The sequence below is a fragment of the Podarcis muralis genome, chromosome 9 (assembly GCF_964188315.1).
Source record: "Podarcis muralis chromosome 9, rPodMur119.hap1.1, whole genome shotgun sequence".
Lineage (NCBI taxonomy): Eukaryota > Metazoa > Chordata > Lepidosauria > Squamata > Lacertidae > Podarcis > Podarcis muralis.
The window spans coordinates 4,408,889-4,434,321 of record NC_135663.1 but is presented as its reverse complement, the minus strand read 5'-3'; the positions used below and the strand labels follow the sequence as shown (position 1 = coordinate 4,434,321).

At 50.9% G+C, this 25,433-nt stretch overlaps 2 protein-coding genes across 2 annotated transcripts in view; one reads left to right on the top strand and one right to left on the bottom strand.

Moving 5' to 3' along the window:
* The first annotated feature begins 362 nt into the window (after positions 1-362).
* Positions 363-25,433, top strand: part of FBXO41 (F-box protein 41) — a 74,194-nt gene continuing 49,123 nt past the window's right edge. The window contains exons 1-2 of the mRNA XM_077933714.1: positions 363-958; positions 23,437-24,451. Coding sequence (XP_077789840.1) covers positions 23,706-24,451 — 746 coding nt within the window. The 5' untranslated portion in view covers positions 363-958; positions 23,437-23,705. The remainder of the gene's footprint in view (positions 959-23,436; positions 24,452-25,433) is intronic.
* LOC144328831 (uncharacterized) lies at positions 16,058-19,253 on the bottom strand. Its single transcript, XM_077933713.1, has 2 exons — positions 17,910-19,253; positions 16,058-17,009 (listed from the first exon to the last, which is right to left on the bottom strand). The coding sequence occupies exons 1-2, from the start codon at positions 18,777-18,779 to the stop codon at positions 16,971-16,973; spliced, it is 909 nt and encodes a 302-aa protein (XP_077789839.1). The 5' UTR covers positions 18,780-19,253; the 3' UTR covers positions 16,058-16,970.

Here is a 25,433-nt window from a genome sequence, read left to right as displayed (position 1 = left end):
GTGCCGGCTGCCTCCCTGCCCCCCCCCCCAAAAAAAAACATGGGCGCTTGGCACAGGGCAGAGACAGAAGGGCAACGGCCCCCCTGGCATCGCAGCCCCGCAGCCAGACGGCGCAGGAGGGGCTGCCATGGAGCAGAGAGGCCGCTTCACAGTGCACAGCCAGCTGGGGTTAGGGGTGCTTGTTGAGGGGGAAGGGGGGAGCCCGAGAGCCGTGCCAAACCCCCCTCCCTCCCTCCCCACCCACCCGCCCTCAGCCTCCTGAGCAGCTGCAAACTCCTTCCTCCAGCCCAGAGAGACCCTTCCAGTTTGGCCTCCCGCATCTCCCCTCCTCCTCTTCCTCCTCCTCCTCGCCCCCCCCCCGCACCCATTTCCACTCCCCCTCTCTTTTCTCTGTGGCTCCCTTGGAAATGGAGGCACGGAGATTGCAGTCAGCTGATGGGTGCTGCTGAGCTCAGGAAAAGCCTCCCCTCCTCCTTCTCTCTCCATCTCACCGCCTTCTCGGCCTCCCCAGCCCCGACAAAGGGTCTCGCTGTCGCTGGTGTCCCCCCCCCCAGGGGCGGTTGGGTCAGATTATCCTATCCCGCCTCCCCCCACCGCCACCTCCTTGGAATTGGAGAGAGGTTTTTGGTCTGGCGCGCCTTCCTCGCTCTCTCGCTCTCTCTCTCTGCCTCCTTCCAAAGGCACAGCAGATAAGAGCTGCTACCGCCCTCTCTGGGAAGGAAAGGGATTTCTCCCTCTGTCTCTCCTTTGCAGGACCCAGAACACAGGTATGGACTAAGCAGGAGAGACTGTGCGTCCCCGAGCTCCGTCTCCCCATCCAGGCGCCGCGTGCGAGGAGGGCAGCCAGGACACCTGGGCAGGTGTGCAGCCTCCGCAGATCATCTCCCGCGCCCACTGCCATCACCTGCTCGCTCCAGGACCTGTGAAAACGGGGAGATCAGGCAGGCCAGCCCTGAAGGTAAGGCTCTCTCTCTGTCTCCCCACGGGCATGCTGTCAGGCTGATGTGCAAAATTCTCTGGGTTGGGAAAAAGCGAAGAGCGAGAAAGGATGCTTCTGCCTTGCTTTGCACAGCGGCGCACGTCTCCTCTCGATGTGGGTGGGTGTTTTGTATTTTCTCCCCCATCGAGGAGCCTGTAAAATGAACAATTTTTCCAACGCTCGGGTCTCTGTGCCAGCCAGGTGTAGGGTTAAAAAAAACCACCCACCCCACACTGGGAGTAGGTTGGAAATGTCACACCGTGGCCTTTGGAGGAGCAGGCAAAATAAGGAGGGGAGCGAATGTGTGGGTCTCTGCTCCCCCATCCCCTGAAATCTTTCGCGTCTTTCCAGGCAGAATGGAAGGGTGAAAAGCAAGGAGCAAATTCTAGAGGCGAGGATTGCAGAGGTTTTCTGTGTAGCTCTCCCCGCACAGACCATCCAATTAGCTGACAGTGACTCACAAAACAGAATTCAATACGGACTCCTTTAGTCTCTGCCGTAAGAGGTTCTATTATTCCAGTTTTCTTTTCTTCTCTCTCTCCCCCCTTCCCCTCTATCTGATGTAGCTGGAGAAAAGAAAAGAGCCCCCCCCCCTGTCTCCCTCCCTCCCTCCCTCTTCTCCACTCTGCATGTGCAAATTTGCTATCGCAGTATCTCATAGTAACCGTTGCATGAAATCCAGATTGTCGGGAGTGTTATCCATAAGGCAGTTATGAATGCTCGGAGGTTGAGATGCGCCGCCTCAGTTGTAGCTGCACAATCAGAGCCGCCGTGGATGCGGGCCAGCAAGGGTTAACTGGAATGATGGCTGAGTATTAATATTGCAACTAGAGGGTTTGCGAACTACTTTGGGGTCTGTAATAAGCCAGGCGAGAGAGTTTAAGAAGAGCCCTGTGGTTAAGTATGCAAAAAAAAATATTAAAAAAATGGGCGATACGTTTTCATAAATATTGTGGAAGGTTTGCAGGGTCACAGAAACTCCCCCTGTGATCTCTTTTCTCTGGGAGATATTTAATGCAAAACCGACCTTTGTCATGTTTGCATTCTGGTGTGTGTGCGTGGACGAGAGAACCAATATTCCGAAGGAAATTTGCTAAGGAAGAATAAAGCTCCGTTTTCTAGCTAGAAAGGGCTGTAGCTCGCTGGCAGGGCAGCTGCTTTGAATGCAGAAGGGCTGGGTTCAACCCCTGGAACCTCCAGGTGAGGCTGGAAGACTCTCCTGCCTGAAACCTTTGAGAGCGGCTGCCAGTCAGAGTGGACAGCACTGAATAAGGCAGACAAAGCAGATCCCCAGGTTCCTAGAGCTCACTATTTTGAATTGGAGAAGGCACCGTGCCATCCTTGACTTGTGCCAAGTGCTGTACAGTATGCAAAAGGGACATGGTTTTGCACACAGAGGCTTAGAGTTGAGCAAGTGCAAAGCCTATGGGAGGAATTCCTTTTGGCGGTTCTGCTTCCAGATCCCAAGCAGTGGGTTTCTGTGGAAAGCCCAGCTCAGATTTCAGCATCAATGCTCTCAAATCCCATCTCAGTCGTAGTTGCGCTGCATCACGGGTTTCCTTGTTTAAGGGGCTGCAGAAACCATCAAAGGAGAAATGTGTGTTTTCAGTCACGGGAAAGAATGTCATTGGACTCTAAAACATGAGGGAAACATTAGGAAACATTAAGGGAAATCCGGGCGAGGAATTCGTCCCTTTTGGATGGCAATTTTGCTCACTTCAGAGAAAGTTGTTTGGTGCAAAAAGAGTGAGGTGTCAGGAGAAAGAATGGGAAGTTGCCAAATGGTGTTCATTCATGCAAGCAGGTCTCTTAGGCAGAGTCATTGAATATGTGGTCGATTCTGCAATGCCCAGGGGATTTTCGTGCTAGAGTTTTGAAGGGATGGAACCAGGGTCTGGGTTATTAAAATCCTTATTTCAAAGGAAGGCGTTAATGTTCAAGGTATGTCATTGCTGCGCCCATGTTACAGATGAGGAACTGAGGCTGAGTGACAACATGCCCAAGTTGGCTGCTCAGCATTTGAGGCAGAATCATCTCCTTGAAGCCCCTCCAATTGCTCATTTCAAAGCAAAAGCATTTAATACGGTATGCGATTGGGAAAACAATTGTTGTTAGGGCCTTCTTGGTAGTTGTGCCTGCCCCGTGGAATGCCCTCCCACCAGATGTCAGAGATAAACAACTTTCAGAAGAAATCTGAAGGCAGCCCTGTGTAGGGAAGCTCTTAATGTTTGATGTTTTGTTTTATATTCTGTTGGAAGCCAGGTTAGGGTAACCCAGCCAGATGGGTGAGGTACAGGTAATAAATTGTTGTTGCTGTTGGTTTGGGGGGGGGGGGAACCTCAGATAACAAATCTGTGATTGCTGGAGGCAAAATGGAAATCTGGACCATTTTGGAATCATAGAATTGTAGACAGGGAAGGGGCTCTCCAGGGGTCATCTAGTCCAACCCCCTGCAATGGAGGAACCACAGCTAACGAACCCCAGACAGATGGCCATGCAACCCCTGTCTAAAAAGCACTAATGAAGTCAAGTCCAGGCCCCCACTTTCCAAGGTAGTTCGAACAGCTTTTAGCATAAAAAAATTTCTTCCTAATATATAGCTGCAATCTCCTTCCTTGTCATTTGAAGCCATTGGTTCAGGTCCTGCCCTCCAGAGCAGGAGAAAACAAGCTTGCTTCATCTTCCGCGGGACAACCCTTCAGATATTTGGAGACAGCTATCCTATCATCACAACAAATACATGGGATGTGGGTGGCGCTGTGGGTGAAACCACAGAGCCGAGGGCTTGCCGATCAGAAGTCGGCGGTTCGAATCCCCGTGATGGGGTGAGCTCCCGTTGCTCGGTCCCTGCTCCTGCCAACCTAGCAGTTCGAAAGCACGTCAAAGTGCAAGTAGATAAATAGGTACCACTCCGGCGGGAAGGTAAACAGCGCTTCCGTGCACTGCTCTGGGTCACCAGAAGCGGCTTAGTCATGCTGGCCACATGACCTGGAAGCTGTACGATGGCTCCCTCGGCCAGTAAAGCGAGATGAGCGCTGCAACCCCAGAGTCGGCCACGACTGGACCTAATGGTCAGGGGTCCCTTTACCTTTAGCCTATCATCTCTCAATCTTCTCTTCTCCAAGCTAAATGTTCCACTTTGGACACTCGTCTGCAGACTTCGGAATGTGATGCACCAGTCGAATTCAGCATCTGTGCCGGATGTCACTCACCGGAAGGTCCCTGGGTTAAGCGGTTTTTGTGGCATCCCAGGATGCTGGTTCAAGTTGGTTTCCCTTCCTTCTGGTTTCGCCTATCGAAAAGAGACTGTAACCCCTTTCAGACAGGGACTGTGTTGTATTTTGCTTGCTCTTCTGATCAAGGGGCAGTAGCTACATAGCAGACAGTGGTACCTCGGGTTACAGACACTTCAGGTTACAGACACTTCAGTTTACAGACTCCGCTAACCCAGAAATAGTACCTCGGGTTAAGAACTTTGCTTCAGGATGAGAACAGAAATCGTGCTCCGGCGGCAGCAGGAGGCCCCATTAGCTAAAGTGGTGCTTCAGGTTAAGAATGGACCTCCAGAATGAATTAAGTTCTTAACCCGAGGTGCCACTGTATTTGTCTTATGCTATGTCATCACATTTTTGGGAACCTAGGAGTGTGTATATGTCTCTGACACTTTGTCACACTTCCCTGCATTTCACACATTGAATGAGAAGGTGTCTTGTCACAAGTTGTGCTCCATCACATCCGATTCAAGTTCACTTTCTTTCTTTCTTTTTTGCATTACTGGGGCAGGAGGTTGGTAGCGAATTCGCGCCTTTTCGTACTAACCTCTGGGGCTTATAGTCCCAGGTGGCATTTGGTGAGAGTCTGCCCTAGGTTTGTGCATTTGACTGTTACCAAGCAATACTTGTGGGTCATTCCAACTTGCTGAAGTTATCCTGCCCTCTCCCCAGTAAACGTTTTGAGAAAAAGGGGCTTGGGAATGATATCTGCAGGGAGCAGCAATGAGAGTAGACGTTCTAGGCAGGAAGAACTAGATGCAGAAATATATGATGGGGGACACCTTGCTTACTAGCAGAACATGTGAAAATGACCTAGATCAGGGTTCCCCAAACTAAGGCCCGCGGGCTGGATAAGGCCCGAGGGACTGGTTTATCCAGCCCACAGCAACCCCTGCTGCCCGCTGCCGCTCCCCACTCTTACCGGCGCTGCGCTGCACCGGAAATAGCTTGTGTGCATGTGCAAGCGTTATTTGTGCATGTGCAAGCGTTATTTCTGGTGCACATCTGGGTCAGAGAAGGCCCGTGCACAAGCTATTTCATGTGCTCCTCCGACCTGGAAGTGCGCCGGAAATAGCGTGTGTGCATGCGTATGGGCATGCACTCCCCAACCTGTGGCCCACCGCATGATCGGCACTGGAGACACCGGCCCGAGGCACGGTAAGTTTGCTGACACCTGATCTAGAGGTCTCGGGGGGGCCACAGGCTTAAAATGAATCAATAGTGTGATGCGGCAGCAAAAAAACCTAATGATGTTCTAGGCTGCATCAACAGAAGTCTAGTGTCCAGATCAAGGGAAGGAATAGTCCCACTCTGTTCTGCCTTGGCCAGACCACACCTGGAGTCCTGTGTCCAGTTCTGGGCACCACAACTTAAGGATGTTGATAATGTAAGCTGGAACGTGTGCAGAGGAGGGCAACCAAAATGATCAAGGGTCTGGAAACTAAGCCTTATGAGGAGTGGTTGAAGGAGCTGGGTATGTTTAGCCTGCAGAAGAGGAGACAGAGAGGAGATATGAGAGCCATCTTCAAATATCTCCAGGGCTGTTACATGGAAGAGGGAGCAAGTTTGTTTTTTCCTGCTCTGGAGGATAGGACTCGAACCCATGGCTTCAGGTTACAAGGAAGGAGATTCTGATTAAACCCTAGGGAAACTTTCTAATAGTAAGAGTTGTTGAAAGCCGCCCGGGGTGGCTGGGGAAACCCAGCCAGATCGGTGGGGTAGAAATAATAAATTGCTGTTGTTGTTGTTGTTGTTGTTGACGACAGTGGAAAGGTCTCCTTCGGTGGGAGGTGGAGTCTCCTTCCTGGGAGGTTTTTAAGCAGAGGTTAGATGGCCCTCTGTCCTGGATGCTTGAGCTGAGTTTCCCGCATTGCAGGGGGTTGGACTAGATGACCCTCAGGGTCCCTTCCAACACTACAATTCTATGCCAAGGCAGACCTTCCTCCTCTTTCTTGTCTTCCACATTAAGTGTTGCTGGCTGAAACTCTCTCGCTGGTGCCCTGAAGGAATTGTTTTCTCTGACCGAGGACCACTGGGCCCATTATTCAGCTAAAGCAAACACGAGGCAAACGTCCATCAGGCCTTCATAAAAGAGAAAGCTCTCCACATATTTGCAAAGATCTTTCAACATCTCAAATGAGCATGCTGGCATCAAACATGCCAGCATTGAAAAATCAGCCGTCAGATCACAAATACGTGAATGTAGGGCACACTCAGCATGCAAATAAACATTTATGAAGTCTCCGTATATTAATTCAGAGTAATTGCGCCATACAACCAGGGTTTCTCTGCTCTAGAACTCGTGAAGCTCAATGCCGGAAGATTCAGGGCAGAGGGAGGAAAGTCCTTCACACCGTGCATAGACTATGGAACTCCCTGCCACAAGGGGCAATGATGGCTTTAAAAGAGGATTAGATGAATTTATGGGAGAGGAGAGAGCTATCAGAGGTTACTAGACACAATGGCTCAGCTCTGCCTCCACAGTTGGGGCCAGTAATGCTTCTGAATACCAGCTGCAGGAAACTGCAGGAGGGCAGAACTGCTCCTGTGTTCGAATCCTGCTTGCGAGTTTCCCACAGGCATCTGGTTGGCGACTGCGAGGTCAGGATGCTGGCCTAGATGGACCATGGCCCTGATCCAGCAGGTTGGCATTATGTTTTTATGCTCCGGCCGACGGTGAGGTCTTTCCACAGCTCTGCTTCCCCAGCCAGGGCCTTTTCAGTACTTGCCCCAACTTGGTGAAACGCTCTCTCACAAGAGACTTGACATCTTTTCGCAGGGCCTGCAAGACAGAGCTGGTCTGCCTGGCCTTTGGTTTGGACTCAGTCTGACCCTTACGTTTCCGTCCCCTTATGGTTTTTACTTTTAAAATGAGGCTGTATTTTAAATTGCATTTTAACCTGTATTTTAATTATCTTTTTCTTTTTTCTTTATTATGTTTTTACTGAAATTTTATTGATGTTAGCTGCCCTGAGCCTAGCTTTGGCCGGAGAGGGCGGGGTATAAATAAAATTTATTATTATCATTATCATTATTATTATTACATGACATCCTGTTCGCCAGAGGTTTGAATGACCTCGCTCAGGACTAGCTGCATGCAAAGCCCACGCTCTACCACTGAGAGCTACAGCCCCTCCCCTACTTTAATTTTAGCTCCATTGACTGCAATGAGAAAAAATGCATGACAAACGCTCCCACTCTCACTGCGACCAATGAGACTGATGGTCAGACTCGGCATGGTTTGCAGCAATGACCCAGTGCCCTAATAATAATAACAACAACAACAACAACAACAACAACAACAACAACAACAACAACAACGACAATAATAGTATTTATACCCCACCCTTCCTGGTTCAAAAACCGGGCTCAGGGCGGCTAACAACAAATTTAAAGCACTTACGTAATTGTAAAAGCAGCATAAAACACATTATAAAAACATGAAAAACAATAAAATTCAAAAATCAGTTTAGGGGAAATAAACATTAGATGATCACCAGGGCTAGCTGGCTGAATTGGTCCTACTTGGGCCAGCGAGGAGGCCAGGGGAGAATTAGCTGTGGGGTCTCAGAGCGAGTGATCTTCATAAAAGGGGAGGGGGAAGGAAGAGAAGGGAAATAAAAGATCAGGCTGAATTCAAATTAAAGGCCAGGCGGAATAGCTCTGTCTTACAGGCCCGACGGAAGGAGGTTAAATCCTGCAGGGCCCTGGTCTCCTGGGACAGAGCATTCCACCAGGTCGGAGCCATCACTGAAAAGGCCCTGGCCCTGGTGGAGGATAGTCTGACTTCCTTGGGGCCTGGGACCTCTAAACTATGGTTGTTCATGGACCTTAAGGTCCTCTGCGGAGCAGACCAGGAGAGGCGGTCCTGTAGGGCTTTAAAGGCCAAGACCAGCAGGAGACCCCCAAGCCCATTCAGACCCCAATTTCCCCAGCAAAAAGGATCAAAGTAGCAGGAGAGACCCTTCTCTGCTAGAAGCCCCTTGAGAAAACTACCAGTCAGAATGGAGAATTAATTTATATCCAACCTTTTCCTCCAAGGAGGTCAAGGCAGCGTACATGGTTCTCCAGTCCTCACACAACAACCCTGTGAGGTAGGTTAGGCTGAGAGGTCACCCAGAGAGCTTCGCGATCTCTCAGGTCCTGATCCACACAGGAATCACAGAACTGCAGAGTTGGAAGGGACCCCGAGGGTCATGTAGACCAACCCCCAGGAATGCATTCATCTCAACTGGATTGTACATGACAGGTGGCCGCCCAAACTCTGCTTGGCAGGGGGTTGGACTAGATGACCCTAGGGTCCCTTCCAACTCTACAATTCGATGATTCTATGAATAATCAAGGCAGACTCTTGTTTCCTTGCCGGGGAGCGAAATCCCTGGTTTCCCCCCACCTTCTGCTTTCTTGTCTCTATGTGCCGTTCACATTTCCATGACAACCCTTTTCACCTGTCGTCTTCTTCCAGGCATAATAATTTAGCGCTTCCTCCGTACCTGTGGGCAGTTGGGTCCCCATCGCTCAGGACCAAGGTGCATGCAGCAGGTCGGGTGTGTGATTTCCTAGAACAGGGTGGTGGCCGGTCGCTGCTGAACTACAACTCCCAGCAGAGCCCCACCTAGGATGGGTGCTTCAGTCCAAATATGACCAGGGTGGGGCACCATTTTGGCTACCCCTGCCCTAGAATCTCCAGGAGGCCTGAGATCTTGGAGGGTGAATGCCAGTCGCTTTAGAGTACCATTGAATTGTCAAGTTGAAAGGATCCCCGCAAGGATCGTCTAAGGCAACACTCGCAATACAGGGATCAGAGCTAAAGATTCCTTGACAGTTGCCCATCTAGCGAAGGGCTGTCCATCACACAACAGCAGACTTTGATAACCTTTCATAATATGGCACACTTTATAAGGAGAAAATTTGGCATCCCCAAATCGATCATCTCTATTATGGGTCCTCTCAATTTTGCACCCTTCCAGGCGTTTGGAACTGCACACATTGCCCTCAGTCCAGTGCTCCACCACCTTCAGAGGCTAATAGCCTCCTAAAGTGTCCTTCCTGATGTTGAGTCAGAATCTCCTTCCTTGTTATTTGAATCCAGTGCTTTTTTCCCCCATTAAAAAATGTTTAGGGGTACTCTAATTTTGACTCAGGACGCGGGTGGCGCTGTGGGTTAAACCACAGAGCCTAGGACTTGCCGATCAGAAGGTCGGCGGTTCGAATCCCCATGACGGGGTGAGCTCCCGTTGCTCGGTCCCTGCTCCTGCCAACCTAGCAGTTCGAAAGCACGTCAAAGTGCAAGTAGATAAATAGGTACCGCTCTGGCGGGAAGGTAAATGGTGTTTACGTGCGCTGCTCTGGTTTGCCAGAAGAGGCTTAATCATGCTGGCCACATGACCCGGAAGCTGTACGCTGGCTTCCTCAGCCAGTAAAGTGAGATGAGTTCCGCAACCCCAGAGTCAGCCACGACTAATGGTCAGGGGTCCCTTTACCTCTTTAATTTTGACTCAAGAAAATCACCATTTTATAGTTCAAATCAGGGGAAATAAATACAGTAAATGGACAAAAGTACAAGGAACATTCATTCCCTCATATTACACAGCTGACAGCTCACAGTATCTTCCATATTAGCATGATGAGGTTGTGTGTGCTAACATCTTCCCGATTTCTCTGGTTGCTGTTGGTGTCCATCACCAGATGTCGTCCTTTCAAATAATTAGTCATTTTACTATGGAAGTGAGAGCTGGACCAATAAAGAAGGCTGATCGCAGAAGAATGGATGCTTTTGAATTCTGGTGCTGGAGGAGACTCTTAAGAGTCCCATGGACTGCAAGAAGATCAAACCTATCCATTCTGAAGGAAATCAGCCCTGAGTGCTCACTGGAAGGACAGATCCTGAAGCTGAGGCTCCAAGACTTTGGCCACCTCATGAGAAGAGAAGACTCCCTGGAAAAGACCCTGATGTTGGGAAAGATGGAGGGCACAAGGAGAAGGGGACGACAGAGGACGAGATGGTTGGACAGTGTTCTCGAAGCTACTAACATGAGTTTGACCAAACTGCAGGAGGCAGTGGAAGACAGGAGTGCCTGGCGTGCCCTGATCCATGGGGTCACAAAGAGTCGGACACAACTAAATGACTAAACAACAACAACACTCATATTAAAATACTGCCCCTCAACGAGGCCATTCTTTCATCAGTAAAACACCGCACATCCACATTCCACACTGCTTCACACATTAAATGCTTGCTTCCATCTGAGACTCAGGAAACACCGGGAAAGGAAAGGAAGCCGCCATCAAAGGTGGTAACATTGAATCTGACCAATCACCGTGCTAGATTCCAACTCCTACTTCACATATTAAACGCCCGCTTCCATCTGAGACTCAGGGAACAGCATGACAGGAAATGAGGCTGCCATCGGGGTAGCAACAGAACCAACAATTCACCACGCTAGAGAAGAAACTAACAATTTTATTTTATTTTTAGTTTCTTCTCCCGTCAGAGTCACAAAATGTTTAGGGTTATGTGTACCCCTGCATCCCCCCCCCCCAAAAAAAGCACTGTTTGAATCCATTGGTTCATGTCCTACCTTCTGGAGCAACAGAAAGCAAGTTTAGCTTGTATCAGCTAAACCTCCACATCCCTGGGACTTCCAAGGTTTGATGACAGTGCTTAGGGACCTCATGCCCAGGGCCAAATCATAGAATCATAGAACTGTCAAGTTGGAAGGGACCACAAGGGCCTTATAGTCCAATTCCCTGCAATGCCGGAATCTTTTGCCCATTGTGGGGCTCAAACCCACAACCCTGTGATCCTTCAGTCTCTCAGAAGACCACCCATTCTCATGGCTACGTTGACTGTAACCCAAGGGAACTCGGAGGACCCACTGGGCTGGGCCGCTACATACAGTATTGACCTAGACAAGAGCTTTCCAAACTGTGTGTTGTGACACGTTAGTGTGTCAGCAGCAGTGTGTACAGTGGTGTCGCAACGGGGAGGGGGCGGAGAGCAGTGCACCTCGGGTGCCATGTCTGTGAGGGTGACAAGAAGGAACCCACGGGGGCTCGCGGCGGCGCGAGCAGCTATCGCGCCGTCGCCGAATGTGGAGGGTCCTCCGTTCGCGGCTGCAGCCGCGTGCAAAGGATCCTGGTGCCAGTGGCCAACCGCTATGGACAGCGCATGTGCAGCGTCGCTACATACGGCACATGTGGTGTATGTAGCGATGCCACACATGCGCTGTACATAGTGATGCCTCGCCCTGGGTGTCACAATGCCTTCGTTCGCCCCTGAGTGTGTATGTAGGTTTATTGCACAAACCCGCACTCTTCCCGGGACTGGAAAGGGGCCGGCTTAAACCTCCGGTTTGCTAGTAAAACTGAATTACCGCGTCGCGAAATGATGCACGTCTAAAAAGCCCGTCGCCAACATGAAAAGTTGGGAAAGCTCTGACCCAGATCAGTGGTTCTCAAAAGGTTTGGTGGGGCAGGAGAGGGCGGCAACTGTGGTGACGAGATTCAAGGACAATCAAACATTTCAGTGCAGCGTAGTATAGCATCTAAATTTTTATTATTTGCGGAATATGCATCAATACCTTTTCAAAATGAGAGCGAGAGCCTCCAGTGATACCAAGGCCAATCCTAGCTGTGTTTTCCGATGTATTTCTTATTGGTAGATAATTCAGCGTGGTGCAAGGAAATGTTTATTCTGAAAGTTTTATACCTACAGAATATACCTCTATCCTCCAGGTAAGCCAGAGGCATTTCTGCATTTTGTGGGTTTTTCCACCAGGACAGGAGGAGGGTCTGGGGCAGGGGCAGGGAGGGCTGTGATAGCCCCAAGGGCCCAGTAGATGGGTCTGGGGGAAGACACAGTTTGTCCACAGGCCTGAGGTCGCCGACCCGATATAATAGAAAAACAGCCAAGGGAATCCATAGTTTGGATGCTAACAGATCATTATTATTCCTTGACGAGTTCCCTTGCTGAAGAAGCCCATCTTCTCTGCTCGTTTTTAGCTTGGAGACCAGTTAAAGGTTTGTTTGCAGAAGGCCTTTGGGGTTTGCGGTCTGAGAAGTAGCTCCCAGGCTGCGTTTTGAACGCAGAAATGCACATTAGCGAAACTAATGGTTGCTGCAAATGGGAAGAAGAGAAGGATTTCGAGCGCTTTGGGTTTTTTTGGAAGGCTCCGCATGGTGATTAGCAGCCATAAGGATTGATTCTGCCCCAATCCTACACACCTTTCCCTCTCCAATAAGTGGAGAATCAAGGATATACTCCTCCGTAATACTAAAATGAATACACATCTGTACCTTGGGGAAAAGGCAATTGGTGGGGGAAGGGTCGATAGAGGTGTGTAAAATTGTGCATGAAGTAGAGGAGGTGGAGGAACAAAAGTGTTTCTCCCCCATAGAATAATAATAATAATAATAATAATAATAATAATAATAATAATAATAATAATTTATACCCCGCCCTCCCCAGCCAAAACTGGGGTCAGGGTGGCTAACAACCAATAATAAAAAACAAGTTGATTGAAATACAACTTAAAAAACAAGATTAAAATACAACATTAAAACACTGAAACATCACAGGAGGAGAAAGGAAAAAGGAAAGAGGGGGAGGGAATCAAATTGATTCCAAGGCAAAGGCCAGGCGGATCAATTCTGTCTCACAGGCCCTGCGGAAAGAAATCAGATCCCGCAGGCCCTGGTCTCATGAGACAGGGTGTTCCACCAGGCCGGGGCCAGTGTTGAAAAGGCCCTGGCTCTGGTTGAGGCTAATCTGACTTCCTTAAGGCCCGGGACCTCTAGGGTGTTGCTATTTATGGACCTTAAGGTCCTCGGTGGGGAGGGTTGGAAGGGACCCCAATGGTCATCTAGTCCAACCCCCTGCAATGCAGGAATCTCAGCAAAAGCATCCATGACAGACAGCCATCTAACCTCTGCTTAAAAACCTCCAAGGAAGGAGAGTCGCAACATTAGATCTCACGGACATTCAAGGATGCTGAGTGCCAGGAGAGTCAGGACAGATATAAGGAAGTTCTTCTTCAGGTAGAGCACAGTTTAACTATGGAACTCCCTGCCACTGGAAGCAGTGATGGTGCCAACGTGGGTTGCTTTAAAAGAGGAATAGACAAATTCATGGAGGAGGAGAGGGCTGTTGATGACTACTAGCCATGTCTATGTTCTGCCTCCACAGTGGGAGCGTCAACAATGTCTAGGCAACACAATGACCATATACATTTGTAATAGGCAATCTTTATAGAATTCCTTCAAACCATAACAAGTACAATCTGAAATCTTTCAACTCAAAGTCTCTGAAAATCTTTAAATGAATCGAGGTACCAGACTTTGTACGATGGAAGGCAAGCTGAGAAGCTTTGTGTATTCAGCAAATATGATGTCCAACACTGAACAGTGATTCTGGATATTGACTACTGTTTCGTAGAATTCTTGGTCAGCGTGGTGAGAGGATACAGAATGCTTCATAAACTGAAAATAAAATTTTACAGACAATGACCTGCATGCGCATATCACTTTACAAAAATTATAAACTATAATACAAACAGAAATGAAAAAGAGTACATGCCCCCATCTTATTTCGAATGAATGAAAATATCAAATGCTACTAACAATATTTTTTGAGAAACATATAAACCCAGCTTCTATAAAGATTGTCTATTACGTATGTCTATAGACCATAGACATACATAATAGACAATCTTTATAGAAGCTGGGTTTATATGTTTCTCAAAAAAATATTGTTATTGTTGCCTAGACATTGTTGACGTTCTCTTTGCAACACAGGGGTTTGGCTACTCTTGTGTTCGAATCTTGCTTGCTGGTCTTCAACAGGCATCTGGTTGGCCTCTGTGAGAACAGAATACTAGACTAGATGGACCACTGGCCTCATCCAGTGGGTCTTCTTGTGTCCTGCTCGTACTGCCCTCCCGGCTGAGGTCATACGGTGTGTTTTTGTCAGGCACATTTTACCTAGGAATTCGCTCTTTTTGCTGACATTGTTGGATCTCTTGCCATCACTGTAGCTCTTGCTGATGTATCCAACAAGTTGCAGCGCCCAGAATTAAAGTGTTGCTCCAGATTTTGTCAAAACCACCCACCCTTGGTCTCTACAACACATGTGTAGGTTGGTTGTAGTTTTACCTGACTACAGGATATAACATCCTGGTTTTTTTGCATTCAATTATATAAGCTATACTGCAGGACTTGCTGGTTATATCCTGATGGATGTAATATTGGCAGCTGGAATTTTTCTTGCCTTTCCTTGGGGTTTTATGGGTTGTTTTCAGCCCTAAAATGGAGCTGTTCTTTTTAAAGTCCAATAAACAGATCTCTTAATTTATAACAGACCTTTTGCAGTCCATCGCTTCTTTAACTATCAATGGCTCAAAGCTTTGCACTTTCCTTAAGTGGGTGGGAAGATCTTGTAGCATGATTAAAACGGTGATTAAGTATTGAAATAGCAAATGACAGAATTGCCTGTTTTTTCTTTCCTTTTTTTAAAGGAAAGTGAAATATACTCAGAGTCGCAAAGTGATTTCATGCTCTTTATTCAGCTCATAGTGGTGAGGAGGAATGAATGAAAGTCCCCTCAAAGTATCTGCTTTATATACATTATTTACACAATGGGCTGCACATGATTGGCTAGTTCCGGAATTCTACTGTAAGCCAATCAGGTTGTGGATTCACTTCTATCTGGAGCATGATTGGGTAGTTCCTGCCAACCAATCATACTGCTGCATTGTTCTAGGACCAATCAGACTGCTGCATTCTGAATCCTATTGTTCTAGGACCAATCAGACTGCTGCCTTTTGGATCCTATTGTTCTAGGACCAATCAGACTGCTGCAGTTTGGATCCTATTCAACTCAGTACATAACACCCCTCCCCTCTAAGTTCCAGTCCTGCCCGGGAGGTCGCATTCATAGTCCTTGAGGTACGCCGGCGGCCTACGTGTGCGTTGCGGCTTGGGGTGTTCCCTGGTCCGAGGTTCAGGTTCTGGCTCGTGTTCCAAGGATGCTGGCTGTGATGGGGCTGTCTGGTCTGGCGCAACCGGCTCGCTCAGTCGTGGTTCTGGTTCCGGTGTCCTTTCGGCCTCACAGGTCCTCTCTGTATTGACTGATTCTGCCTCTCCTGCTGGCCCCTCGTGCTCTATGGGCCTCACTGCCCCTCTGTTCCCTTGGGACTCCTCTGCCCTTTCCTCCTCCTGGTTTTCTCCCGGGAATCGTCGCCGTATCTGGTCGCAGTGGCGGCGCCAGCATTGCCCCCCATCTGTTAGCACCTCGTACGACACGGGGCCAGTGACCCTGGTGACTGTGGCAGGTACCCATGCTGGGCCTGCCCCAAAATTCTTTGCGTACACTGGGTCCTGGGCCTCGAAGGTCCGGGGGTTCCTGTCTTCCCCCACCACTACCTCATCCTGAGCTCTATCGGGGTGAAGGCGGTCCAATCTGATTGCAAGGCACCGACCCATTAGTAGTTCAGCGGGGCTCCGGCCAGTCGTTGAGCTGGGGGTGCTGTGCTGTGCTAGAAGGAATGTGGCAAGGCGGTACTCCCAATCCCCTTGCGTCATGCGGCGAAGGGTGTCCTTGGTGGTCCGCACCATGCGTTCTGCTTGGCCATTGGTGGCAGGGTGGAATGGCGCCGAACGGATGTGGCGGATGGCGTTCTGTGCTGTGAAGGTTTGGAATTCTCCTGACGTAAATGCAGTCCCGTTGTCTGAGACGAGAGTGTCAGGGAGCCCGTGGGTTGCAAACAGCCTGCGTAGTACCCGGATGGCTGCGGACGTACCCGGGAGATGACCCTATCTTTCTTGGAATGGTGTGCAACTTCTTGTGCCTGAATGGGGCGGTCGGGAAGCAGCTCCAGGCTCATAACCTCTTGTGCAGGTGCTGGGTCGGGGCCTGTTTCTGGTAGTGGTAGCCTGCTGAGGGCATCCGCATGGCCCATTGCCTTCCCAGGACGGTAAATCAGTGCATACTGGTAGCTGGCAAGGAAAATTGACCACCTGAGGACGCGAGGAGACAGCACTTGGGGGGTCTGCTTTTCAGGGGCAAACAAGCCAAGCAACGGCTTGTGGTCAGTCACCACGGTGAAGGGCCGCCCGTACAAGAAATCATGGAATTTTTTTACTCCCTTCACGATTGCCAGACCCTCCTTGTCGATTTGCGAGTAGTTCCGCTCGGTTGCGTTGAGTGTCTGGGAAAAGTATGCCACTGGTACCTCTCTTCCATCCGGGAGTTGGTGTCCCAGGACAGCGCCGATTCCATAGGGCGAGGCGTCGCATGCTAGCACCACCGGCAGCCTCTCGTCGAAGTGTGCCAAGACCGAGTTTGAGACAAGCAAGTCCTTGACTGCCTGGAATGCGGCCTCCTGGCGCTGGCCCCACACCCAAGGGGCCCGCTTGTCCAGGAGTCTGTGTAGGGGCTCCGCTACCGCCGCCTTGTGGGGAAGGAAGGAATGGTAAAAGTTCAATAGTCCCAAGAAGGCCTGAAGTTCAGTCTTGTTCTTGGGCGCTGGGGCATCACAAATGGCCCGTACCTTGTCCCCAGTCGGGTGGACCCCTTCTGCGTCCACCATAAATCCCAGAAAGTCCACCTGAGGCACTCCTAGTAGACATTTTTTCCCGCTTCACCTTGAGACCCGCCGTCTGGAAACGGTGCAGAACGGTGCGGAGGCGGTCCTCAAACTCCTCTGGTGTGGGCCCGGCAATCAACACATCATCGAAGAAGGGGGTGACGCCAGGAATCCCTTTAAGGAGAGAGTCCATTAGATTCTGGAATATGCCTGGTGACACGCTGACACCGAATTGCAGCCGCTTTACCCTGAATGCTCCTCTGTGCGTCACAATCGTCTGTGCCTCTGCTGTAGCCTCATCTACTGGCAGCTGTTGATATGCTTGGGCCAAGTCCAGCTTGCCAAAAATTTTCGACCCAGCCAGGGTGGCAAGAACATGGCTGACCACTGGCACTGGGTATGCATGGGCCGTGAGGGCCTTGTTTATGGTACATTTGTAGTCTGCGCAGATGCGGACCGACCCATTAGGCTTGACGGGTGTGACAATTGGGGTTTCCCAGGGGGCATTAGGCACCGGCTCCAGCACCCCTTGCTCCACAAGCCGGTCCAATTCCTCGTCTATACGGGGTTTCAGGGCGAACGGGACCCGGCGGGCCTTGAGCCTGACCGGTCGTACTGCGGGGTCAAGCTGTAGAGCAATGGGGGGGCCGTATACTGTCCCAATTTCCCATCGAAAACCCCCGGAAATTCCTTGCATATGGCGTCCACGTCTACTTGTAAGCTAGTGTGGTTCACCCCGGTGACGGCTAGCCCCAGTGGTCCAAACCATGCCAATCCCAGTAAGCTAATGTAGGGGCCCTTGACCACAAGCAAGTCCAGTTGCCGCGTCCGCCCTCGGTATTGCACCCTGAAGGTCCCCACCCCCATTGTGGGGACCTTACGTTTCTGGAAGTCCTGGAGGGTGAATGGGGCCGGCCTGAGTTTGGGACCCCCCGTAGGACACAGTTTTCTTAAGGTCTTTGCCGAGATTATGGATAGAGTTGAACCCGTGTCAAGCTCCATGCGGCATGGGGCCCCCTCTATCTGTACCTCGACATAAATTTTCTCTACGTTGGGGTGGGGCAACTGGTATACCTGGAAGTCCGTGAGCTCCGTCGAGTTGCCTTGGTGTGTTGGGCCCCGGGACCTGGGACTCTTGGATTGGTCATCTGATGCCTGGCGTCGGGTGGGCCGAGCCCGACACACCCGGGCGATGTGTCCCAATTTTCTGCACTGTCTGCACTCTGCGTTGCGGAAACGGCAGGTCCTCCTCTCGTGACTTTCTCCACAGCTTGCGCAGTTCCCTCCTTCTCGTCGAGGCAGCTGTGGTATGTGGGCTGCTTGAGTGCGCTGCTGTACTCGGTGCACCTCCTCCCTGTCGGATCCTGAGTCGTCGGTGAGGTCTTCGTGGTGGACCCTCGGTTGGGATGACAGGCTCGGCCGTGCCTCTTGCGTCGACCTCTCGGCAGCTTCCGTTGCCAGGGCCTCCTCCAGAGCGACCTGGAACGTTAGGTCCTTCTTAGCGTAGAGGCGTCGTTGCAGCTTCTCATCCTTCAGGCCACCGACGAGGCGGTCACGAAGCATGTTCTCCAGCTCTGAGAAGTTGCAGAACCGGGCGGCTTGGCGGAGAGAGGTCACAAACCCAGTTATGGTTTCCCCAGGGGCTTGCCGCTTTGCGTAGAAGGCATTTCGACGAGCCACCACTGAGGGCTGTGGCGAAAAGTGCCCCTTCAGCTGTTCCATTATTGTTTTGTATGGAACAGTAGCGACGTCTTCAGGCGCAAGGAGAGCCCGGGCGATTTCAAACGTCTCCTCTCCGCAGACGCTGAAGAATATCGCCCTCTTCTTGGCGTCTTCTTCGTCGGTGACCCCTTTGGCTTCTAGGAGGAAGGTGAAACGGGAGGCGTACGCTTCCCAGTCTCCAGATGCTGGGTTGAACGGCGAGAAGCTGTTGTCGGTTGCCATTCTGAGTTCCTTGTGTCCCGGAGCTGAAGCCTGGATACACGGTGCGAGGCAGCGGTGCGGCAGGTGGCGGTGCTGCGGTGCTGTGTGTGGCAGTCAGCTCAGCGGGATCCCACCTTCGTCGCCAGTGAAATATACTCAGAGTCGCAAAGTGATTTCATGCTCTTTATTCAGCTCATAGTGGTGAGGAGGAATGAATGAAAGTCCCCTCAAAGTATCTGCTTTATATACATTATTTACACAATGGGCTGCACATGATTGGCTAGTTCCGGAATTCTACTGTAAGCCAATCAGGTTGTGGATTCACTTCTATCTGGAGCATGATTGGGTAGTTCCTGCCAACCAATCATACTGCTGCATTGTTCTAGGACCAATCAGACTGCTGCATTCTGAATCCTATTGTTCTAGGACCAATCAGACTGCTGCCTTTTGGATCCTATTGTTCTAGGACCAATCAGACTGCTGCAGTTTGGATCCTATTCAACTCAGTACATAACAGAAAGCAAACCCGGGAACGGCATATTTCAGGAAGCCAGTTTGAAAACCTGACTCGGTTGTGGATAAACTAAGGGAAACAAGGGTGGAATTTTTTAAAATAAAGCCAAATTTGTGCTTCAAATCCACCTTGCAAGATAGAGAGAGGAATGAAATGCAAATGATTTTCATCATGGGTAGGCAAACTAAGGCCCGGGGGCCGGATCCGGCCCAATCGCCTTCTCAATCCGGCCCATGGACGGTCCGGGAATCAGCGTGTTTTTACATGAGTACAATGTGTGCTTTTATTTAAAATGCATCTCTGGGTTATTTGTGGGGCATAGGAATTCGTTCACCCCCCCCCCCAAAAAAAAATATAGTCCGGCCCCCCACGAGGTCTGAGGGACAGTGGACCGGCCCCCTGTTGAAAAAGTTTGCTGACCCCTGGTTTTCATTGATCCGGGGCCTGTCAACAGGAGGGCTATGGGCAGGGCAGAACAGGGTTTGGCAGTTTGTTGCCCCGGTCATGATGAATTGCACTCCATCCCACCACTCAGGGCTAAGCTGAGCCTTGGGGGGCAGGCGGTAAGATGGGGGGGACTCCATTGCACTGTGGGGCTGAAGCTCAGACTACACACCCCACTGCCTGCAACAGGATTCCTGAATGTTGGAAGATTCGGGACAGATACAAGGAAGCGCAGCGCAGTTGAACTACGGAACTCACTGCTACAAGATGGCCACCTAGACAAATTCATGGAGGGTATTGATGGCTACTAGCTAGGGTGATTCTGTTCTGCCTCCACAACCCTTCTCAATTTCAGCTGCTGGAAACCCCAGGAAGGGAGAGATGCTCTTGTGCTTTTTCCCGACATCGTGGGCATCTGGGCAGCCACTGTGAGAACAGGATGCTGGACATAATAATAATAATAATAATAATAATAATAATAATAATAATAATAATAATTTATACCCTGCCCTCCCTGGCCAGAGCCGGGCTCAGGGCGGCTAACACCAATAAAATCACAGTACAAACATAATAGGGGGGAAAGAGGGGGGGGACCAATTTAAAATACAGGTTAAAATGCAATTTAAAATGCAGCCTCATTTTAAAGTAGCTGATAAATCAAGACCATAAGGGGAGGGAAACATAAGGGTCAGACCGAGTCCAAACCAAAAGCCAGGCGGAACAGCTCCGTCTTGCAGGCCCTGCAGAAAGATGTCAAGTCCCTTAGGGCCCTAGTCCCTTGTGACAGAGCGTTCCACCAAGTTGGGGCCAGTGCTGAAAAGGCCCTGGCCCTAGTTGAGACCAATCTAACCTCCTTGAGGCTCGGGACCTCCAAAGTGTTGTTACTTGTGGACCTTAAGGTCCTCCGTGGGGCATACCAGGAGAGGCGGTCCCATAGGTACGTGGGTCCTAGGCCATTGGCCTGACCCTGCAGGCTATTCTTATGTCCAGCGGAGCTTGCCTGCTACTTCCAGGGATATTGAAAAACAAACAGGCATGAATAATGATTGATCTGCGCTGTATGCTTGACATGCTTACCTTGCGACGGAGGCCAGCTCAGCTGTCTGAGATCTGGGAAGGAAAGGGCTTGCAGCTTTCGCTTGGCATCCTTCCCTCGTCTCTCACACTGCCTCTTTGCCATTCCCGTCAGGTACCTCAGCTCACAGGTCAGCGCTGATAATCCTGCTTACTTTGACAGCAACAGGGAGAAGATCTGGCCTCACTGTACGCGACTTGAGAGAGGCAGGCTCTGCTGTTTACTGCTTTGGCTTTGCAGTAATTGCATTGTGGTTTTAAGCAGGGAGCTCTTTCCGTTCTGCTTTCCCCCAGTTAAGGATGGAGGAGAAATTTGCTTCAGTTCGTGGTTTTCATGGGGACCTGCCTCATTCTCACGTTGGGAAGCGATACGCAAACTGACAACCCAGGCATTCTTTCAAAAGAGCACTTCCCTGAATTTTGTAACGTGCTCTCCAACCAAAAATGTTGGGGGAAAGCATTCTCACATTGCATGCATTTGTGGAAACGTTGTATAATGCATGTTATACGTGGAGAAAGCATGGCGGAAATGCGAAGGTTAGGCAAATCGGCGTACAAAAACGTGTAGATTAGGAGAAATTTGCACTAGGGCGCAGGCGAACATTCGTAAGGTCTTAAAAGTAATTCGCAAGAACTGAACGGAAGATTGGGAAGACCAGAAAGGGAGAGAAAAAGAATCTTCCAGATTTGTCCAGCTAGCCAGTTCCAGAGTTACTCTATGGAACTCCCTGCCACAAGAGGCAGAGATGGCCACTAACCTAGATGGCTTCAAAGAAAATTAGACACAGTCGTGGAAGGAGAGAAGGCTTACTAGTCAGGAGGGATACGCCCTGCCGTTGCTGTCGGAGGCTGTTTGCCCGTTCGTTTGAAAATGTCTGTACAGGGGGAGAGAAAGGGTTAATATGTAGACCAATAGGAAAGCCGGAGGCAGAGCCTACCTGTTTATAAAAGGGCTTGGCCCGAGGTTTGGGTGTGGGTAGTTGGTTGGTTTTAGTGGGTTGGTTGGTTGGGAAAGGCAGTTGGAAACAGAGAGACAGTGCAGTTGGTTCTTGTGTGAGGGGAGGTAGAAGAGATACAGGATAAAATTATTATTATTATTATTATTATTATTATTATTATTATTATTATTATTATTATTATTATTTTGTTTGTACCCTGCCCATCTGGCTGGGTTTCCCCAGCCACTCTGGGTGACTTCCAACAGAATGTAAAACAAAACATCAAACATTAAGAGCTTCCCTAATCAGGGCTGCCTTCAGGTGTCTTCTGAAATTTGTTTATCTCTTTGACATCTGGTGGGAGGGCATTCCACAGGGCAGGCGCCACCGCCGAGAAGGCCCTCTGCCTGGTTCCCTGCAGCTTTGCTTCTCGCAGTGAGGGAACCGCCAGAAGGCCCTCAGAGCTGGACCTCAGCGTCCGGGCAGAACAATGGGGGTGGAGACGCTCCTTCAGGTATACCGGACCGAGGCCGTTTAGAATAAGACTAAGAAGGTAAAGAGTAACCACGTTTGGAATGTAGTTAAAGTTTGTTCGTGACTGCAATAAAATACACTCTTCTTTGTTAACTTGAGAACCTGACTGAGACTAAGTGATTTACCGGGGAGGACCTGGTTGGTGGCAGTGGATTAGTGGTGTACGGGTCAATAGTCCATGAGACGACCGGGGGCTCCGTACGAACACCACAGAGGCAGCAATGTTTCTGGGAACCGCAGGACAGGAGAGTGTTTCTCATGTTCTCAGGCCGTGTTTGACGGTTTTCCTTTGTGGGCCACAGTGAGAAGAGGCTGCCGGTCTAGGTGGGCCATCGGCTAGGGCTGCCGTATTTCAAAAAGCGAAAATCTGGGGGGGGGGGGGGGAATCTGCCAAAATCTACACTTCCGACATGGGTTGCCATATGTCCGGATTTTTCCAGACATTTCAGCAATTTCCACCCGGAGACTGTATCTGACGGTCGAATCCTGACTACGTCAGGGAAATTCCAGACGTATGGCAACCCTACCATGGGTCTCATCCAGCAAACTCCCTTGATCTTCCCAAGATCCACCACTGTCAGGCATGGAGAGTCCTCCCCTCCCTTTGGTAACTTCACAGATAAGAATTAACAAGTAGTTGATAGGTTTCTAGTCCTTTTAATATAGCATCACGTTGTGAGCACAAATACACAGCTCTCCGCAAGGAGGGCAGTTGGCTCCTCTAATCCTCCTTCCGGTTTCTGCAACCGTTTTCAGCGCCAATGGGAAGTTCCTCCCTTTGACTCCTTTGCTCTCTGATACGTTTGGACCTCTGAGTCCGTGGTGAGGGGGGTGTTCCCCACGCTCTCAAGAGACGTCTCAGCTAGCTGCCCCCTCCATTCTGGTTCTGTTGTCACTATATCAAAACTGGGCAACTCCTCCCTAAGCTGTTCGGCTCTGTCTCTCTCTCTCTCTGCTTCTGAACACGCTGTGGACGGGGGGGGGGGGGGCGACTCTCCCGCCTCCAGCTCTCCATCGGAGAGAAGCTGTCATAGAATGCATTCCCCAGTCCTCATCTTCAGACCATTCCCTGACAACCATAGATTCACAGTTAGCAAGGAAAGGTGGGGAGAGGGCGGTCTCAGGAGACTCAGGGCAGGGAACAAGGAAATGCTGACTTTCTTCTCTCTTCCAGTGCTGCCCGCTGTGCCCGATGCTGACCAGACCTCCTGCGGCCTCTCTGGGTCACCCTCTGGGATTCTCGCCCTCCACGCCTTTGCCAGCCTGCCCCTAACCAGCAATGACCTTGTGGAACTGGCCTCCCGCCCCACCGCGCCCCCTTCCCCACTGCTACTCCTGCCCCACTCCTCCTGCTGCCCGCATGCCTGCACCATGACAGGGGCCCGGCAGCTGGATTCCTGTGGAGGAGGGCTGTGTGGCCAGGAGCGTGGCTCGGGCTGAGGGATGGCCTCGCTGGACCTGCCCTACCGCTGTCCGCGTTGCGGGGAACACAAGCGATTCCGGAGCCTCTCCTCCCTGAGGGCTCACCTGGAGTACAACCACACCTACGAGACCCTCTATGTCCTCTCCAAAACCAACAGCATCTGCGATGCCACCGTTTTCCCCCTGGCATCCGACACCACCCTCCTGACGCCCGCAGCCCGCCGGGACATCTTTGAGAGCACCTCCTTCCAGGGCAAGGAGCAGCGGTTCACCTGCGACCTCATCGCCACCGCCACCACCGAGGAGCTGGACCCGACATCCTCGCCCGTCGCGTCCCGCTACGTCCACGAGATCGAGATCCCCCTGACCGAGATCTTCACCCGCAAGGCCATGACCTCGGCCACCACGCCTCCCGCCGCCGCGGCCGCTGCGGTGGCTGCGGTGGATGCGGCCTACGAGGAAGGCCTGACCCGCCTCAAGATCCGGGCCTTTGAGAAGCTGGAGGTGGACAAGCGGCTGGAGAAGCTGACCGAGGAAGTGGAGCAGAAGATCGCCTCCCAAGTCGGCCGGCTCCAGGTGGAGCTGGATCGCAAGAGCTCGGAGCTGGAGAAGGCCAAGCAGGAGAGCATCCGGCTCAGCAGGGAGAAGCAGGAGCTGGAGGAGAGGGCCGTGGAGCTGTCCCGCCAGGTGGACGTCAGTGTGGAGATGCTAGCCTCCCTCAAGCAAGACCTGGTGCAGAAGGAGCAGGAGCTGAGCCGCAAACAACAGTGAGTGATGGTTTCTGTGGTGTCACAGGGTCTGCTAAAATGGGGGGGGGGTTGAACCTGAGGCCCACGGGCCTGATCCGTCTTCCTTCACCCCGTCTTCTGATTTTGCCAATAGCAGCAGAGAAAAATGGAAGTATCATTGAGGAAGGCAGAGGTCTAAACACAGGAAGGGAAGTGGGGAGGGAGGAGTCCTGGACTGGTTGGATGCAGAAGAGTGGTGGGAAGAAACTGTTGGGGGGCCACCAAGGGAAGAAGGCTCAGAGCCTGGGGAAAAGTGGTGGGATGACAGTGAGTGGTCAGAGGGAGAAGACTGGGAAGAGGAGGTGTCAGAAACTGAAGAGGTAACAGGGCTTAGTGAGCGGGGAGAGTCTGTGGCAGAGAGCAGCCCAGAATCAGAGGTAGAGGAGGAGGAGGAGACAGGTCAAGAAGCAGAGATGAGTCAGGCTGATGAAGAGTCACAGGTATTTCCCCCTCCTGCTGCGACCAGATCCCCAACCCAACCCCGGTCTCCCAGAACCAGAAGAGGCATGAAAAGGGCGAAAGAGAGATTGGCTGCACACAGGCACAGTCTCAGATTGCTTGGGGGGAACCCTGGAGACTTAGATGGCCATGGGGAGACCTTCAGTCTCAGCAACTGACTCATGGCTGCCAGACCTTCTGAAGATGAGTTGCTGCACTCCTGTGCAGATCCTGATTGTACTAAAAAAGAGTTAACTCCAACTGGCATGATGTCATTTACTGCTGGCTCGCTCCTGGCGGAAGGAAAGAGGAAGGGTGGGAGGGAAGGAGGGGGCGCAGACACAGAGTAATAGCAGAAGTTGCTTTGCACCAGATTTGTCCAGTCAGTCCAAGATTGTCCTCTCCAGCCTTTCCCAATCCAGATGATGTGCCCTCCAAATGTGGTTGGACTACTCCAGGGGTCGGCAACATGTGGCCCATGGGCCAGATGTGGCCCACGAAGACCGTTTTGCCAGCCCACGAG